This window comes from Ahaetulla prasina, chromosome 1 (genome assembly GCF_028640845.1).
Source record: "Ahaetulla prasina isolate Xishuangbanna chromosome 1, ASM2864084v1, whole genome shotgun sequence".
Classification (NCBI taxonomy): Eukaryota; Metazoa; Chordata; class Lepidosauria; order Squamata; family Colubridae; genus Ahaetulla; species Ahaetulla prasina.
In genome coordinates this window covers 371,598,482-371,618,126 of record NC_080539.1, presented here as the reverse complement: position 1 = coordinate 371,618,126, position 19,645 = coordinate 371,598,482, and the positions used below count along the sequence as shown (strand labels likewise).

Genomic DNA, 19,645 nt, shown 5'->3' with positions numbered 1-19,645 from the left:
ACGGTCGTAACTACAAACGGTCACTCAGTGAACTGTTTGTAAGTTGAGGACTACCTGTGCTTTACTGCCTAAGGATTCGGCAGCCTTCATCCAGAGAAGTGCCCACCTTGCCAGGGGAAAGCGGCCAATTCGTGGAGGGTCCCTTGTCCTTCCTCCGAAGGATACACACCGAGCGGTTCTCTCCTCCCAACAACCCTGCGAGGTAGGTTAGGCTAAGAGCAAGAGAGTGACCGGCCTGAGGCCACCCCGTATTTTAAGGCTGAACAGAGCTTTGGAGCTGCGTTTTTGTCCACCCGGACACGATCCAGCTGGCATCCACCCACCCCCACCCCAAAAAACCCCCTAAGAAGCAGGAAATGCAGACGTTTTGAGCCTCTCCAGGACTGTCAAAGAGCATCACTGATGATTTTAAATTGGATTTTTTTTCTTGGGGGGGAGGGAGGGTCTTCTCTGGATGCAAAGGCAGCGTGGTTGGGGGGGGGAGGCTTTCTTGGGGCTCTGGGTGTTTGCATTGGGCCTGGAAGAGGTTGAGAAATGGGGCAATTCAGGGGTAAAAGACCCCCCCGGTGTTTTGCCCCTCCAGGATCCTTAAAGTCTGGCAAGGCTCCCCCAGAATGCCCTAGAAGAGAGATTAACAACAATCATCATAATTCTTGGGGAAAAAAAGAAGAAAAGCAGCAACATTTTCATTGAAATGTGAGCAGTGAACCCTTTCCTTCCTTTTCCTCCTCCTCTCATATTTTTTTTTTTTAAATGGTAGAAAAGCAATATGTAAAAGTAGCAATTATTTTGCACGGCGTTTCTCTTATGTCACACAACCATTACACGTTAACATTTCTACAGTGAAAAAATAGACTTGTCTTTAAACATAATATGAACAAATAAGTAGTATTTTTTTTTTTTTTGTAAATTCATTGACTGATATTCTTTTGTATTTTTACATATTTTTAAAAAAAGGAAAAAAAAATTACACTATTAAAAAAAGGAGACCCAGGAAATAAAAATAAGAAATAAATGTCACTTATAAGAGTTACATCGATACCTTTTTTAAAGAAAGCCACTCGGTGATGGGGCCTAATCCTTACAACCAAATCCTCCGCAGTCGGTTTATTCTGCCTGAATTTTGAATGGAAAGTACCTTTCTCTTAAGAGGTGAAGACCCTAATTTGGACATGAAGGCAGCCCCCGCGTGGGCTTTCTCTGTCCCCCAAAATCCACAGGCTCTCTTCAAATCTGCCATTTTTCTCTTTGGCATCAGGGAAGGGGAAGTTAAAACGCCCACAAAAATAAATGAGAGCAACGACGACGACGACAACAACAAAAAAAGAGAGACTAGTTTGGATGGGCTAAGAAGGGAATCAGAAAAGTAGGGGGAAGAATTCCCCAAAACAACCGAAACGAAAACAAAACAAAACAAAAAAATTGGAACTCTTGTGAAATGTACTTCAAATCTCCACGCCCCCCCGCCCCCAACTCTTTTGAAACCTGGAGAACAGAAGATAACCTGGAACTGGCATTTTTGCAGATTTCCAGAATTCAGAGTTTAGATTATGTGTGGGTGTGTAGCAAATACTGCGGGGTTGTTGTTTCTTTTTGCAAAATGTGAAATGCCAGGGGGTGGGTGGGGCATGGGAGGACGTGTTTATTGCCTGTTCTGGTTTGCTTTTTGACATGGTTAAGAAGATTGGTAAAAGAAGAGGAATGTTAAAAGTGTTTGAGAAGCTAAGCTGAGAAAGAAGCCACAGGACCGCCCAACCCTCCTTGGCGTGGAGTCCTGCCACCCCCAACCTGATGCAAAATTTGCTTTGTTTGCCTCTTAATTTTTCACACCTCAAGTGGCTTCCTTTAAGTCCGCCCGCAAGGTTAGTACTTCAACCGAACCCTAAAATGTTACTTGTGGTGGCCAGATTTTTCTTTCGCTATTCTCCCCATCAGTTGTTTTAGGTTTGTTTCTGTTTTTTTCTCTCTCTCTGTCTGTGTGTATCTCTCTGGTTTTGTTTTTTCCCTAACCGGACCGTTGCTCTCCAAGGTCTGTGGACGAGACCGGCGCCTGCTGCAATAACAAAAGATTCAATACGGTTTCTCGGTTTCTGGTTCAGTTGCACGCGGGGTGCTCCCCACACCGTCGACACCAGATGAGGTAAGAACAACAAGTTCGCCACTTAAAAAGAAGGAAAAGAAGGGGGGGGGAGAAATCCCGCCCTGGTTCGGAGTCACCCTGGGGATGGGCTCCGGGGTTTTCGAAACACAGGCCGAGGGGGTGGGGAGAGTCCTTTTTGGAGATGCAGCGGCGCCTCGGGAGAAGGAGGGGGTGTCGCTGCTGGGGTCTCCCCTGGCGCCTCCTTCCTGGCGGAGCATCCGAAACGGGTGGATGGGGGAGGCAACGTTTTTCTGATTCAGTCTGTAGGTGTTTAGAAAGGTCGAGGCTAGCTTTGCGTCGCTCAAACAGGAGCCTTGCAGGCTGAAAAGTGTTAGGAGTCTGCACAACGAATGGCTTTTGAAAAGTTTCCTTTTCCTTATTATGTTGCATAGTGGTCAAAACTTCCCAGGTATTCCAGGGCAGCCTGATAGCAGAACTGGTATTCGTCCTGGGAGGGGAAGGAAGGAGACCAGGGGTTATTTATTGGCAGGCAGAGATTGCTCAATTTGTTTCTTTATTTATAAAATGTATCTTTCCTCTTAATTTTATTTGTTTCTATCCCATCTTTATTATTTGTACAAATGACTCAATATCCAACACAATTTCTATCTCCTATTTTCCTCCATCATGACAACCCTGTGTGGTGGGTTGGGCCGAGAGAGAGAGACTGGGTCAAAGTCACCTAGCTGACTTTTACAGCTAAGACAGGACTAGAACTCACCATCTCCATGTTTCTAGCCTGATATCTCATTGTCTTACTATTTTAAACTTTTATAATTTAGTTTATTGGATTGTAAACTGCCCAGAGTTGTGTGAAAGCGAGATAGCCACCATATAGATTTTGATAAATAAATAAATTGCCCTCCAAATGCATAACAGGCCAAGATGAAGCAGCTAGAGACCCACACGGGCTCTTATTTACAGGATCTGTAAAGTGGGCGCTGGTTTGAAGATCTCTGGTTGATTTGAGTGGATTACACAACAGACATTCATAGCGGGCCAGGCTGCAGAAAAAGCACAGGTCCCATCATGTCACGTTTGGGAGATTCCTGGCCAAGCGGGAATTCAAACTCTGGGTTCACCCAGTCTCCAGAGCCTGCCTGGGCTGGCATCTATCTGTAGGAGGTGGTTTGCAGAAATAGCTTGGGGCATCTTAAAGACCCACGGATTGATTGGTAGGGCTGGATCTTGTGGGGTTTCACAAAAAGCTGGGGTAAAAATGGGCAAGATTTTGACAAAAGGGGTGGAGCTTTGATCTCCACGTGTGCCCAGATTTCCTGATTTTGTCCTTGTCCTCCTAGGAATCCATCGATGGGCCTTCTACCAGCATGCATCAATCTGGAGACATGCACCAAATTATTCTCACCCCACCAGGGATTTCTCTTCCTGACTCATACCCCAATATTTCTTTGAGCGCTAAGAGGGTCCCCCAGTGTCCCTACCTCTTGTCTGAGGAAGATCCTGGGTGCACATGTGAATGATGTGCTTTTGCTACTTTGCAGGAGGAAAGGGCCCTCCAGGGAAGGGTTGACGGTTCCTCCCTGAAGCCCTCAGCAGAGGTCACCTCCACCAGTGGTGAGATTCAAATTTTTTTACAACCGGTTCTGTGGGCATGGCTTGGTGGGTGTGGCAGGGGAAGGATACTGCAAAATATGGTTTAGGACCCGGGTACTTACGAGACCGCCTGCTGTTACCCTTTGCCTCCCACTGACCCGTACGCTCTCACAGAGAGGGTCTCCTCAGGGTGCCGTCCGCCAAACAGTGTCGGCTGGCGGCCCCCAGGAGTAGGGCCTTCTCTATGGGGGCAGTGACGCTCTGGAACGAACTTCCCCCTGGCCTTCGTCAAGTGCCTGATCTTCGGACCTTCCGTCGTGAGCTCAAAATATATTTATTCATTCAAGCGGGACTGGCATAATTAGCGATGAATTTTAATTGGGTTTTCTTAATATTTTAAATTTTAAATCTAAATTTTAATTACCAGCCTTTATAATCTGCTATGTTTTAAATGTTGTCTTAATTGTATATATTCTGTTTTTTATTTTTGGCTGTACACCGCCCTGAGTCCTTCGGGAGAAGGGCGGTATAAAAATTTAATAAATAATAATAATAATAATAAAAAAATCCCCATTTCCTCCCCATCAGCTGGGACTCGGGAGGCAGAGAATAGATGGGGGCGGGGCCAGTCAGAATTTTTAATACCGATTCTCCGAACTACTCAAAATTTCCGCTACTAGTTCTCCAGAACTGGTCAGAACCTGCGGAAACCCACCTCTGATCTCCACCCTTGTCCCCATTTTGGAGCAAGGATGCGGTCAATGGAAGGATGGGGTGGAGGTAATGCTTTTTGGGGGGGTCTTAGAGGAAGCGCTGATCCCCCTTCTTTCCCCTGACCCAACCCTTCTGAGTCTCGAGTGGGTCCAAAGTGAAGTGAAGGCCTCTGTTGTGACCCAGGTTCCTGGACCCGGACTCCTGGACTCGGATGATTCAGAAAGTGAGGGAGAAGACCTGGCAAGGACTGCTTCTCTTGGGCCCTCTCCCTCCCTGGCACCCACCCAAAGGGAGGAGGAGGGGCCGGCAAGGCCTGATTCTCCCGAGCCGCCTTCTGATTTGGCAACGCCCCAAGAACAGTTTTGGAGTGATGCAAGACTGACGGGCGTGAGCAGAAGAGCGTTGGGACAAAGCCAAGAATGATGGTCATGCAGTGACATCTGCAGAGACTATAAATAGGAGGCGGACTTCCTGGTTTTTGTCTTGGACAAAGCAATGAATTTGTGGGCAAACTGTATCAATGGAGGGAAGAATATATTCGTGAGTAATTCTGGCCTTATCTATAATTTCCTCGTTATCTCCAGAGACTTGGCAGGCCCGTGGGTAGACGTGGCCAGGACATTTATCTATGTAAATAAATTAGAAGAGAAGGCCTTTGACTGACTCTTTGTTGGGAGCATTGGGGGAGGGAAACAGAACAGCCTCCTTCTCACCTCTGTCTGCACCATGGCGGGCCGTTGTGTCCTCAGCATCTTCACGGTCTGAAAGATGTCCACCACCCCTTCGTAGCGCATCCTCTCCAGTACGATGCTTAGCGTGATGAAGACGCCGGTCCTGCCTACTCCCGCACTGCCAAGAAAGAAGAGAGGGACATCGACGTGTGTGTAGGGCTGGCGAGGAAACCCACCTAGCACCTTCTTTCGCAAGGCTAGGCATGAAGTGGACATGCTGCCTCAGTCCAGAGCGGCTGGACTACTACAAGTTCTCTCGTTCCCGGAAGAAACCCTAAGGGTTGCCAAGACGGGAGAATTAAGGCGAAAGAGGGCTTTGGATCTGAAAGCAAGAGATGGACCTTTAAAGAAAAGTGCTCTTTAAAGCAGCTACCTCCCACAGCTGCTGCACAATCCGGAGAAAAGACACAGTGGTTTTAATGAGCTGCCGATGCGAAGTATAGCACAGTCCTACCAACTCTGCCTGCCGGCCCTTGGCTTAATCAGCCTGCAAATGAATTGAAAGCCCCCAACCTGGCTAATGCAAGGACTCTTAAATTCAGTCCAGCCTGGGACCATCTTTTCTGGCAGGTACCGAGGTCAATAACGTGGTGTATCCAAATCCTTCATTTAAAGAATCTCAAATATATCAATTTCTTGGAGGAAAAGCAAACACTAAACTCCCACCAGCCCCTGTCTCAGAAGGAACAGATGATATCCCATCCCATCCCATCCATCCCATCCCATCCCATCCCTTCCCATTATTCTATTCTGTTCTGTTCTGTTCTGTTCTGTTCTGTTCCGTTCCGTTCCGTTCTATCCTATCCTTTCTATTCTATTCTACTCCACTCTGTAATTTTATTCTATTCTATTCTGAGAGAAGCAACCTGGAATTAAGGAGAAAATTCCTAACAGTGAGGACAATTAACCAGGGGAATGGCTTGCCTTCAAAAGTGGTGGATGCTCCATCACTAGAGGTTTTTAAGAAGAGACCGGACAGCCACTTGTCTTTTATCATTTATTAAAATTATAAAAAGAAATCAACATTTTAACTGTTAAGCTGCCCAGAGTAGCTTTTCAGAATGAGATGGTTGGAATCTAAATTTAATAAATCAACGTGTGCAAAGGGTCTCTAGCTCTTTGCCAAGAAAGCTTTTGGGAAGCAGTTATGTATGCTGCTGCCTACGCAATCGGCGCCCAATTTGAGGCAGGGGACGCCAAGGGAAAGCAGCTTCCCTAAAAAAATAAATAAATTGAGAATGAATCAGAATCGGAAGAGGCAGACCTGCAAACCTGGGTGTAAGAGCTATAGCAGCTTGTCAATTGACCCGCATGCCAGTCCCTTGGCTGGATTTGCAAGATTTCTTTGGGTTTAGCCGGCCAGGGGCAGAGGTAGAGAAGCAGATGGTGTCCTCCACCCACGAGACAGATCTCTCAGTGCCAAGGTGGAGTCCCACGAGCCCAGGCAGAGAATCCTTAATCTGCCGGCCGATGCATAATCACCGAAAGCCTTAATCTCAGATTAGCAGGCAACGTCTGGGGGATTTTATCTTCTGGAAGCTGGGAGGGCTCCCCACCTTTTGGGGTGTCTTAGGAAGAAGGTGGATGGGCTCTGTTTTCCCAAGAGGCTTTTCTGAGTAGTTTGGAGTAGAAATCACCTTGGCCCCTGTGTGAGGCCAAGGTGATTTGATCACTATCATCTAGCACTGATGATGCTACCTAGTTGGGTAATGAAACATCTGCAAAAAAAACCCGCCAAGCACCAAGGACGCCACAGTCCTCCTCCTCTTCTCCATAAACCCCATTCCCTACTAGCACAGATGATGTTACTAGCTGGGTGATGAAACATCTGCAAGAACATTCCCATTGACACTCACAGGACAAGCTACTTGTATATAAAAAGAGTGTCAGTTTTGGAAGAGAGCAAATGCCACCACCACCCTTCCAGTACTGATGATGTTCCCTAGTTGGGTAATGAAACATCTAGAAGAAAACAAGTAAGCTCAGAGAGTACCAAGGACCCTCTAGTCCTCTCCTCCTCCTCATCTACTCCACAAACCCCACTCCCATCTAGCACTGATGATGTTACCTAGTTGGGTACTGAAATATCTGCAAGAAAATGTATATAGGGTTTCCTGCCTAAGCAGGGGGTTGGACTAGAAGACCTCCAAGGCCCCTTCCAATTTCTATTCTGTTCTGTTCTGTTCTGTTCTATTCTACTCTACTCTATTCTGTAATTCTATTCTATTCTGTAATTCTATCCTATCCTATCCTATCCTTTCTATTCTACTCTCTTCTGTAATTCTATTCTATTCTATTCTATTCTATTCCCTTCCCTTCTTATTTCTGTTCTATTCTATTCTATTCTATTCTATTCTATTCTATTCTATTCTATTCCCTTCCCTTCTTATTTCTATTCTATTCTATTCTATTCTATTCTATTCTATTCTATTCTATTCTATTCTATTCTATTCTATTCTATTCTATTCCATTCTATTCTATTCTGTTCATTCTATTCCATTCTATTCTATTCTGTTCTATTCTGTTCCTATTCTATTCTCTATTCTATTCTATTCTAATTCTATTCTATTCTATTCTATTCTGTTCTGTTCTATTCTATTCTATTCTATTCTATTCTATTCTATTCTATTCTTCTATTCTATTCTATTCTATTCTGTTCTATTCTATTCTGTTCTATTCTATTCCTTCCTTCTTATTTCTGTTCTATTCTATTCTATTCTGTTCTATTCTATTCTATTCTGTTCTATTCTTCCTTCTATTCTATTCTATTCTATTCTATTCTATTCTATTCTATTCTATTCTATTCTATTCTATTCTATTCTATTCTATTCCATTCCATTCCCTTCCCTTCCCTTCTTATTTCTATTCTATTCTATTCTATTCTATTCTATTCTATTCTATTCTATTCTATTCTATTCTATTCTATTCTATTCCCTTCCCTTCTTATTTCTGTTCTATTCTATTCTATTCTATTCTATTCTATTCCCTTCCCTTCCCTTCTTATTCTATTCTATTCTATTCTATTCTATTCTATTCTATTCTATTCTATTCTATTCTATTCTATTCTATTCTATTCCCTTCCCTTCTTATTTCTGTTCTATTCTATTCTATTCTATTCTATTCTATTCTATTCTATTCTATTCTATTCTATTCTATTCTATTCTATTCTATTCTAAACCACCAAGCTCAGAGAGCACCAAGGACCACACAATCCTCCTCCTCCTCTTCCTGCCCCTCCTGCTCTTCTGTACCCCACCCTTGTAGCACTAATGTTGCTACCAATTTGGGTAAACATCTACAAGGAAATAACTAAGTTCAGAGAGCACCAAAGACCCCACAGTTCAACCCTGAGCTACCGATTCTCCTCGATTGGTAAACAGCAGCCCACTGTAATCTATTCCCCAGAGCTGTAGAAAACAGAATTTAAAGCTTTGCAATTTACCAGGAGGTCAACATCTAACCATTGAATGGGCTATTTAGCCAGTTAGTTCCTCTCTGTTCTACAACGAAATCCTTTATCAATTAACAAGCCTCGAAACAAAAGGGAACTGATGGAGGAAGGGCTTCTTTGCTCATCTGCAGGTGAGCTGGAAATCAGGACTAAAAGCTGCTCACAATTTATATTTTAGGGGAAGTGGGCGGAGGGGAAGCGAAGGAGCAGAACAGAACAGCCCAACGATATAATTTTAGCTCCGGGGAAAGGAAATACTAAAACTCTCGGGGATGAACGATCTGCATGCATGGAGAGCGATAAAGAGGTCAGCGATGCCTATGGTGCAAAATGAAATTCGCCGTTAAGAGATGCTCCATTTTAAGGAATGTTCGGCCTTTCTGCAATGGGAATGGCCCAGTTTTCCAGCTCGAGTCCGGGGTGAGTGGAGAAATCCTGCCGGGGCTTGGGCCTATCCAGAGCCATCTGCAGGGTCCGGAGGGTGAGAGAGGAGCTGGGACCACACAACCCAAACCCTGCTTTGCTCGCACAATTACAGCCGGCATCTTTTATGACCTTCTTCCTCTGCTAATTGCTATGGACACCTTAGCTTTTTATCTAAACCAGGGGGGGTCAAACTCAAGGCCTGGATCCAGCCCACAGGGTGCTTAGATTTCGCCCGCGGGGCCACTCTGGAAATAGCAAAGGACTGGCCCCTGGTGCCTCTGCCAGGGAAAACGGAGCACAGGAGGGCGCGTGGCTCCCCTGAGCTCTGTTTTCACTGGCAGAGGGGCTGCAGGAGGCCGTCCAGGCTGAAAATGGGGCACAGGGGTTACCAACCCTAACCCTGACTTCCATTTTTGCTGGCAGCGGGCTAGCAAAACAAACTAAAAACGAAACAAAAGGAGAAATGTTTCCCCTTTTGCATTTGAGCCTGCAAGAAGGGACGGGAAAGGAGAAAGGGAAAGAGGAAAGACAAAGGAAGGATGGGAAGAGAGCAAGGAAAGAGGGGAAGGAAGAAGAAAGGAGAATGAAGAGGGAAAGAAAAAGAAGAAAAGGAAGGAAGGAAGATTATGAGAGCGAGGGAAGTCTGAGGCACTTGGCCACCATCAGGTGCCCCTAATACAAGTGAGGTCCAGGTGGCCATACTTCCTGGCCACACACACACAGAGGGTCAAACACAACCCTGATGAGGCCCTCAATGAAATAGAATTTGACACCCCTGATCTAAACCATCAATCAAGAGGGTGATTTTCCTCTTCTTCACCTTCATTTAAAGCTAGCCGGACAATCAATGCAGGTTTTAAAATTGTAAACAAATGCAGTCCTTGACTTACAACCATTCGTTTACTGGCTGTTCAAAGTTACAACAGTACTGAAAAAGTAGACTTATGACCGTTTTTCACACTTAACGACTGTTGCAGCATCCCTATGGTCACATGACCGGAATTCGGACACTTGGCAGCTGGCTCATATTTATGACGGTTGCAGCGTCCCGCGGTCATGTGATCCCCTTTAGCGACCCTCTGACGATCAGAGTTAACGGGGAAGCCGGATTCGCTTAACAACTGTGCTGCTGACTTAACAACTGCGGTGATTCACTTAACAACTGTGGCAAGAAAGGTCGTAAAATGGGGCAAAACTCGCTTTAACGCTTGCTTAGCCATTGGAAATTTTGGGTTCAAATGCTGTCATAAGTTGAGGACTACCTGTATCAATGAGCCAGACAGGTATAAACACCCAGAAAGTCCTGAAAAGATGGGTTTCTTTTCCTTTAGCAGGTAGGGAAACCTTCGGTGTTTTGGGAAAGTTTACAGATTTACAAATATTTTCTGTTCCTGATGATTCCAATAAAATAACTGGCATAAACAATTTACATGTGGTGCAATGAAAGGCAAAAATTAAATTCAAGATTATACAAGATTTGAAAGAGCAAGCGGACTGGCAGCTCCACTTTTAAAACAGTTTACAGATTAACAGAGTTGGAAGGGAAGGGACCTTGTAGGTCATCTAGTCCAACCCCCTGCCCAAGCAGACCCTACACCATTTTTGACAGGGGGCAGGCAGTCCAGTCTCTTCTTGGCTGTATGTACCTGCAGTGGACCGAAATTGGTCCGTCTTGTCCAAACTGCTCCTTAGTTTTGTGCACCTGCCCGATGAAATCGATAAAGCCTTCGCCGGATTTTGGCACACCTTGTTCCGGCCAGTCGGTGAACTGGAACTGACGCACGGTTCTAGACTGGCCATCCTGGAAATTAAAAAAAATAATAATAATGGTTTGAAGGTATAAAAACAGAACTAGTAGAACAGAGCAAAGCAAGTAAGTTCTCAAAACTGAATGAATTGCAGGTAGTCCTTGACTTGTAACCATTCGTTTAGCGACCGTTCAAAGTTACAATGGCACCGAAAAAAGTGATTTATTTACGCCTGATCCTCATACTTGTGACCGTCGCTGCATCCCCAGAGACACGTCATCAAAATTTGGGCTCTTGGCAACCGTGTATTTATCACAATTGCAGCCAATCCCAAGGTCATGGGTTCACCACTTGCGAATCTCCCAGTCAGCTTTCAACAGAAAAACTCAGCGGGGGATGCTGGATTTGCCTAACAACTATGTGTTTCACTTAACAACTGAGGCAATTTGCTTAACAACCATGGCAAAGTGTCATAAAATCAAGCATGATTCGGTTAGCAACGGCCTTACATAGCGATGGAAATTCTGGTCCCAATTTTGGTCGTAAGTTGAGGATTACCTGTACTGGAGATCTCCGTCGACCATGTGGCTTTTTGCTTCTCTAGTGCAAATGAAGTTTATTTTTGGGAGGGGGGGAGTGAATCTCATCCCTCATCCAAAAACGTTTATTGGTTCCATCCACGAAACAAAACAAACCCTGATTTTGCTGCCGTTTAAAAATGTTTTTAAAACTTGGTGTTGAAATCAGGATAAGTCAAGTGCTCATTGGAAAACGGTGAGCCAGCTGACCCATTATTGATGTTATCGACTGTTGCTTTAACCTTGGTTTGTTTTCACTTGTAAGCTTGCCCCAATCACTTTATTTAGGTTAGCTGGTCACATCAATACTTTACATAAAGATGTAGGTTAAGAATTCCAGGGATAGCCAGGTTGTGTGTGTGTGTGTGTGTGTGTTGTGTATATCAGGAAACTCAACTACTCTATCGACAACCAGTGCTGCACTCCTTTTTATGTGCCTTTAGCACAACAAAGCAGAAGCATCATAAGAAAGGGATGCAACTGAAGAAGGAGAGGTAAACTGAAAAAAATCTAGGAAAAAAAAATATCTGAGGATTTGTTAATTAAGGAACGAAGGTCTCAATTTGAGGCGCTGGCAAACCACAAAAGGTCCAGTTTCGATCCTCCCTTAGCTGAAAAACCCAACGGCAAGTCATTCTCACTCAAATTTAGTCTACCTCTCAGGTCCGGCGCGAGGCTGACACTCTGGGTGGGAGAAGGTGGTACCCTTAATCTGGTGCTCAGCAGAAATTCTGGAACTGCTGAATTTCTGGGCTGAGTCAAACCGATGGCTCAGACAGGGTTTCCCGCGCTTCTTTAAGAAGCAGGAAACAAATGTAATGAATTTTTAAAAATTGTGCAATGGTCAGGGTGACACAGCATGCTATCTGTCACCCAAGGAAGGAGGGAGGGGGAAAAAAAGAGAGAGAAAGAGAGAGAAAAGGCACAGGTGGTTTTTCACATCCTTCAGAAGCAGGAAAATCCTTGGAAATACATTCCAAAGAATTAAACCGCCCAGAGAGAAAGCACAGGGGGTGGTTGATGACTTCATACTAGAATTCATGCAGATAGAATAAAGGGGGGTTTAGGAAGAAGGGTGGGGGGATTATGCGTTTGCAGTGGTATAATTTTGAAGAAAAACCGGGGGGCGGGGGGAGGAAACCCAGGGGAACAGGTGAACTAGAAAGTATCTTTAATCTTTCTGTTCATTCTGAATTTTCTCTCTGTAGAATTGTCAAGTGGAAACAAAATGATGATCAGTTATAGAGATCAGGGGGATTGGATAATCATGATATGATAAAAGGGGAAAAAAAAGAAATTTATTCCTTATTTTAGACGGTCACACAGGGAGATGTATATGAAAGCAGAACCCCCCTAATCTTCAATGTGCGGAGGGGGTGAGGATAATGCCTGAGCTATTTTCAGAACTTTGCTGCACTACATAGGCAGACACTGCTTTTAGTATTTGTAAACTGCTTTGACCATCATCTACTGCTCAGAAGATAAGGGGATACATTACTTGAGCTGAGCAGCATTAAAGGCAAATTCTGCTTGGAAACTGCCTGTGTGTTCGAGATGGAAAAAAACTATGAAACCTTGACTTTGGGATGGGCTGATTAGATTACAGGGAATCCTCGACTTACAACCACAACTGAGCCTGGAACTTCTGTTAAGTGAGTTCTGCCCCGTTTTACGACCTTTCTTGCCACCGTAGTTTAGTGAATCACTGCAGTTGTTAAATTAGTAACACGGCTGTTAAGTGAATCTGGCTTCACTTTGCTGGTCAGAAGGTCATAAAAGGCGATCACGTGACTCTGGGACACCGCAACTGTCGTAAATCGGACCCAGTTGCCAAGTGTTCAAATTTTGTTCACGTGACCGTGTGGGGATGATGCAACATCGTCAATATGAAAAACGGTTGTGCGGTTGTAACTTCAAACAGTCACTAAATGAATGGTTTTAAGTCAAGCACTACCTGTGGTTTGTGGTTATAGGAACGGCTAGTATTTGCTAAGTATTTAAAAATGAAAAAGTTGGGACTGTAACATTATCTGCCTTGTGGGAGGCCAGATGGAGGATGCCAAAATAAAAATCCCTAAGAGGTTTTTTTTTCTCCCCAGGGAATCTCACTGATGACAATCACACAGACCCACAGCCCAACTGATCCAGACCACACGGTTCCACAGTTCAGCCTGATCTATGGCCAACCTGATCCTGTTGTGACTCCAGCCCCCCGAACCTGGCCCCATGCCCGAAAGTGACTCCGAAAGTGAGGGAGAAGGGCCGGTAAGGCTTACCTCAGGAGCACCGATTCCTTTGGCTCGGCTCCAGGAACCAGAACCAGACCAGTTGGAGGACGTAATGAGGCCATCATTCCCTGATTCCTCCCTTCCCCAGGCTACGCCTTCAGACCCAGCTGATAATAATAATAATCAAGCTTGGCTTGACCCGCGTTTCAGAAGATTAGACAGGCGGCGTCATCAAAAGGAAGGGATATATAAGGAGCTTTGGGATTGCTCTCAGCTCCACGGGAAGCAAAAGTTTAGCTGAACCGTTTCAAAAAGAGCTGAAAGTCTTGCTACATGAGTCATTTGTTTGAACTTTGGCAGGCAGCTGCAATTTCTCTGTCAGGACTAATAAGAGCCATGAATTTACTGGCTGAAGGCCAGCTCATGGGTCTGAAGTGGGGGAGGAGACAGAACACAATTCCCTTCCAACGACCTGTATTCAGGACCAATTCCTTTCCCCACATTTGAGCACCGTCTGATCCTAGAAAGCGGGTACGGGATGGGAATCTGGCATTTGACTTACCCTGGCGTCGGTGACCTTGAATTCTCGGAGGATGTATTGAGGCATGTTATATTCAGCCATGGGGTCCACCACAAAGTACTGATACCGTGCGGACCTCTCGGCTGGCCAGTACTGATGGCACTTTTCCTGTGGACCAACAGAGGAAGAAGCTCATTGGCTGCTGGCAACAAACAAAAAAAAGATACAGGCCCTACCTGCATCAGCCTCACACTGAGATATTTCATGCAATAAAATTCCCTCGAGGGACTTGCCTACTTCAAAGCTAACTGCCTGGATGTGCATTTCCTTTGGAAATAATTTGAATGTTAAAATTAGAATTTTAAGAAAACTGGTTACTATCATGTTACTCCATGCCAGAGAAGTTTAGCAGCTGGGATTCTTTTTTATTTATTTTTATTATTATTATTATTATTTAGCTCCTCTGTTTAGCCTCTTGGCCACAGGGACAGAGGGCACCCATGAGCCTTGGTGGCAGAGTGGTTAAAATGCAGTACGGAGTTCGATCCTGACCGGCTCAAGGTTGACTCGCCCTTCCATCTTTCCGAGGTCAGTAAAATGAGGACCCAGATTGTTGGGGGCAATAGGCAGACTTGGTAAACCGCTTAGAGAGGGCTGCAAAGCACTGTGAAGCGGTATCTAAGTCTAAGTCCTATTGCTAACCACCAACACACAGGGAACATGCCATGTAGGAGATACACAACTGATTTCCCTGCTGTCTTCCTAATAGTCCCAACATGGCTATCAGCTAATCCGAGATTTAAGTTGAAGGATTTCTCATATGCATTACTAGCTGTGTGAAGGGCTATATGCAAACAGCCATGAGTTTCTGCAAGAAAGGGCCCCCAAAAAACCAAGAGGGGGGCCACAACCATGCCATTGACCCCCTGCCCTTTTTCAGACACATCAAGATGAGAGATTGGGCCTCTCAATGTACACTACTAATCCATTGCCTGGATTAGTAGTGAACAACACCCCGGAAATCAAAGCCTGCCATTCAAGGGATGTTCACCCAACATTCTGGGGTTCAAAATGAAGCACTAACAAGCCAGGATGTCCCACTTACCCGGCCCATCTCTCGCAGCTTGGTCAACATCACCACAATGGTTGAGTTGTTCTCCCACAGCATGCGCCAGAAGTCCTCTGTGGTCTCCGCCAAGGGTCCCTGGGTGGCGATGTAAGCCTTCTGTTGCCTGCAGGAAGGAGCAAAGAAAACCAACCCTATTTGGAAGGCTAGCTAAGGAGGCAAGGTGGCCTTTGAATGCAAATGAAGGTTTGTTCCATGACAGTCCCGAACAGGGGAGGGCAACTATGGTGTCTTTAGGACCCGTGGACTTCAACTCCCAGAATTCTGGGAGTTGAAGTCCACGGGTCCTAAAGTCACCATAATCGCTCGCCCTGGTCCATAAGAATGTTAAGACCCAGGTCAAGTTGGACAGCAGAGATGGGATCGTCGTCTTGAACCCACCCGCCCAGAGAACAAAGTAGTAAGGGATGACTTCTGGTAACTCTTCTCATTCCGTCGGGGTTGAAGAATTGATGCTAAACACTTCTCGAAACTTCGGCCTTGCAGGATCTAACTTTGGCATGTAACTAGAAAGCCCACCTCCATCAAATGTCAGGAGAAACTTGATACGCAGAAATAAGGAACTTATCTGTGGGGTCCTTGGTGCTCTCTGAGGTTGGTGGTTTTCTTGCAGACGTTTCATGTCCCAACTAGGTGATATCATCAGTGTACCAGTGAGGTGACCTACTTGGGTCATGAAATCATGAAAGATATTGCAAAATCTCCATTCCCACCCGACTCTGGGGCCAGCCGGAGGTGCTATTTGCCGGTTCTCCAAACTACTCAAAATTTCCGCTACTAGTTCTCTGAACTACTCAAAATTTCTGCTACCAATTCTCCAGAACTTGTCAGAACCTGCTGGATTTCACCCCTGCTCCACTCCCTTCTGGCACTGATGATCTTACTCAGTTGGGTAATGAAACATCTGCAAAAAAAACCCCACCCAAGTGTTAGAGAGCATCATGGTTCCCATAGTTCAGTCTTGAGCTACAAATATTCTCTTTTATTGGTAAGGAACTATTTGTTTTCCAAATTCAAAGACATTGTTTTTAGCAGCGCTAATTTAGGACATGTAATGTTGGGCTGCAGAGATCCACGTGAGCACGAGGTGGAGGAAAAGAGCCATTTTATCTTTTGGTTTCTCTCCGCTGTCACTCATGGTCCCCTAGATTTCTGCAGTTCAGAGATCAGAGATGCCAATAGGAGACTAAGACTTATTCCAGTGGCCACTCCTTACCAGAATAGGATCCAGAAACTCTTGTGGACCAGTTAAAATTTGCAAAGAACCTTTTTGTCTACTCGGGCTTTAACACTCAGAAGGAAAAGCAAGGTAAAAAGAGAAATAAGAACTGGGCCGGTGCATTCTGTAGAAAAGCTCTACAGAAGTCACACAGACCTCTAATGTATCATATCATAGCACCTAATATATACTGAGGACCAGTGGTGAAATCCAATTTTTTTTTACTACCGGTTCTGTGGGCGTGGCTTGGTAGGTGTGGCAGGAGAAGGATACTGCAAAATCTCCATTCCCACCCCACTCCAGGGGAAGGATACTGCAAAATCCCCATTCCCTCCCAACTCCTGGGGGAAGGATATTGCAAAATCCCCATTCCCACCCTACTCTGGGGCCAGCCAGAGGTGGTATTTGCCAGTTCTCCGAACTACTCAAAATTTCCGCTACCGGTTCTCAGAACTGCTCAAAATTTCCGCTACCGGCTCTCCAGAACCTGTCAGAACCTGCTGGATTTCACCCCTGCTGAGGACCAAGGATGATTGGCAGCCGGCATAGAGAACAGGAAGAGGCAAAGGAACCAGGCGTCCGTCCCACCTCCTCCTCCAGGGGCCTTTACCTGTATCCGTCAATGAAGCCGGCATTGATGTAGTCGGAGCCCTCGACTCCGCGGATAGGCTGAAGGCAAACCCGTGTGGTTTCGTATGGCATGATGTTGACAAGGCGATTTTTGAATTTGTTACAGGGCAGGTTGGCACTGATGAACCTGGAGGTGTGGGCTTTGGAGTTGGCGAGTCTCTGGCAGAGGAAAAGGAGCACAGGTGGGTGAGAGTCACTTTAAGTGGGCTGCTTCTCCTAGAATTCCCCCTTTTGTGTGGCCCGTTGTTGAAGGTTCCAGGAATAAATGCTCACTCGCTGGATGTACGGACTTCAGCTCCCAGAATTCCCCAGCCAGCATGGCTACTGCTGAGAACTCTGGGAATTGAAGTGCTCCATAAAAGAGACAGAGATTTCTATTCCCAGAATTCAACAGGGCCTCTGCTTAGAATTCTTCAAGTGGAATATTGCTCTAAAGATGTGTTCTTGGACCTTTGTAGGTGGGACACTGTTACATGGGTCATGCTCAAAATTTGCCAGCTGGATTCTGGGCATTGATGGTCAGTCTCAAACCTGTGTATTTCCCAGAATTCCCCCAACCAGCACAGCTACTGTTGAAACATCTTTGAAGTTCAAACTTATGTGTCCGGAAGTCATCCAGGCTGGGAAACGCTGCATTAACTGAATATTGTCTATGTATGTCAGCCCACCCCAATGGAGAATTCTGCAAATCACACTCCCGCCCGGATGTCTTTCTATCTTCCTGGTACATTGCAAGACACGACACTTTCTGAATCCAAAGTAAATGCTTTCCCCTCTAAGTACAGATAGTCCTCGGCTTATGACCACAATGGAGTCCAAAGTTTCCGTCGCTAAAGACAGTTGTTAAATGACTTTTGCCCCATTTTGCAACCTTTCTTGCCATAGTTGTTAAGTGAATCACTGCTGTTGTTAAGTTAATGACGCAACTGTTAAGAGAATCTGGTCATTCCCCTCCCCCGACTTTGCAAAAGGGTGACCGCAGAAAACTGCAACCGTCAGAAATATGAGCCAGTGACCAAGTGTCTGAATTTTGATCACGTGACCGTGGTGATGCTACAATGGTCATATGTATGAAAATGGTCATAAGTCCCATTTTTCAATGTTGTAACTTCAAATGGGTACTAAATAAATAGTTAGAATAGAATAGAATAGAATAGAATAGAATAGAATGACAGAGTTGGAAGGGACCTTGGAGGTCTTCTAGTCCAACCCCCTGCTTAGGCAGGAAACCCTACAGGTGCTTTGGAGAATAGCTTGACCCCCTCCTCTTTGTGTCAGTTCCTCAGATATTGGAACACATTGTAAACTGAGGATTATCTGTACAGATTGCAACTTTGTGCTGGCTAACCTGGCCCACCCACTGCTCCCAGCGAAGATGCAACAGGGTGTTGTGACTCCAGCCCCCGAACCTGGCCCCATGCCCGAAAGTGACTCCGAAAGTGAGGGGGAAGGGCCGGTAAGGCTTATCTCGGGAGCACCGATTCCTTTGGCTCGGCTCCAGGAGCCAGAACCAGACCAGTCGGAGGACGTAATGAGGCCGTCATCCCCTGATTCCTCCCTTCCCCAGGCTACGCCTTCAGACCCAGCTGATAATAATAATCAAGCTTGGATTGACCCGCGTTTCAGAAGATTAGAGAGGTGCGTCATCAAAAGGAAGGGTGAGGCAGGAGCCCCACCCCACAAGATATATAAGGAGCTTTGGGACTGCTCTCACTCCACGGGAAGCAAAAGTTTAGCTGAACCGTTTCAAAAAGAGCTGAAAGTCTTGCTACGTGAGTCATTTGTTTGAACTTCAGCAGGCAGCTGCGATTTCTCTGCCAGGACTGATAGGAGCCGTGAATCCACTGGCTGAAGGCCAGCTCGTGGGTCTGAAGTGGGGAAGGAGACAGAACACAGGGCAACCTGCCTGCGCCATGCACCCCTGTACCTCTGCTCACCTTGAACTCCAGTTCCATGCCTGTGACGTGTTCTCCCACTTCTATCTGTGCCAACCTCTGGATATAGGTGTACAGGTTCCGAGCGGGGACCTCCGTGTTTCCACAGGCGACGGCTTCTAGCAAAGAGTCGTGTATGAAACTGTACTGGTCTTCTGTCTGTACCATGTAATTTCGCTGGGACCGCATGAGGGTGACATGCCCGTAAATGTCCACCGTCTTCTCGTGTTTTATTCTCTCCAGCATGGCATCGATGACAATGAAGCAGCCGGTCCTACCCACCCCAGCACTGGAAGAATAAAAAATAAGAAGTGGGGTAGAGGAAAAATAAAGGGATTAAAGAAATCCTTCATCTAAATTTAGACTTAGAATAACGTTGAATGTACTTTGTCACTTTGAATGTACACTGATCAGCATACATTAAAATGAAATTTCGTTGCATACGTGTCTATGGAGAGTCTCAGCCATCCAGGCCATGGTCATCCCAAAGGTGCTTTTTCAAGAGGCAGCTGGACTTTCTTTGTTTTCCCTTGAAAATGTTTCCCTTCTCATCCAAGAAGATTCATAACATAACATCAGAGTTGGAAGGGACCTTGGAGGCCTTCTAGTCCAACCCCCTGCCCAGGCAGGAAACCCTACACCATCT

At 45.5% G+C, this 19,645-nt stretch overlaps 1 protein-coding gene across 1 annotated transcript in view; it reads right to left on the bottom strand.

Moving 5' to 3' along the window:
• Positions 1-406: 406 nt before the first annotated feature.
• PTPRS (protein tyrosine phosphatase receptor type S) overlaps positions 407-19,645 on the bottom strand; it is a 291,141-nt gene continuing 271,902 nt past the window's right edge. Inside the window, exons 28-34 of the mRNA XM_058163586.1 lie at positions 19,003-19,288; positions 17,046-17,224; positions 15,196-15,322; positions 14,133-14,258; positions 10,663-10,817; positions 5,122-5,257; positions 407-2,588 (exon numbers count right to left, since the gene is read on the bottom strand). Of these exons, the coding sequence (XP_058019569.1) occupies positions 2,520-2,588; positions 5,122-5,257; positions 10,663-10,817; positions 14,133-14,258; positions 15,196-15,322; positions 17,046-17,224; positions 19,003-19,288 (1,078 nt within the window). The 3' untranslated portion in view covers positions 407-2,519. The remainder of the gene's footprint in view (positions 2,589-5,121; positions 5,258-10,662; positions 10,818-14,132; positions 14,259-15,195; positions 15,323-17,045; positions 17,225-19,002; positions 19,289-19,645) is intronic.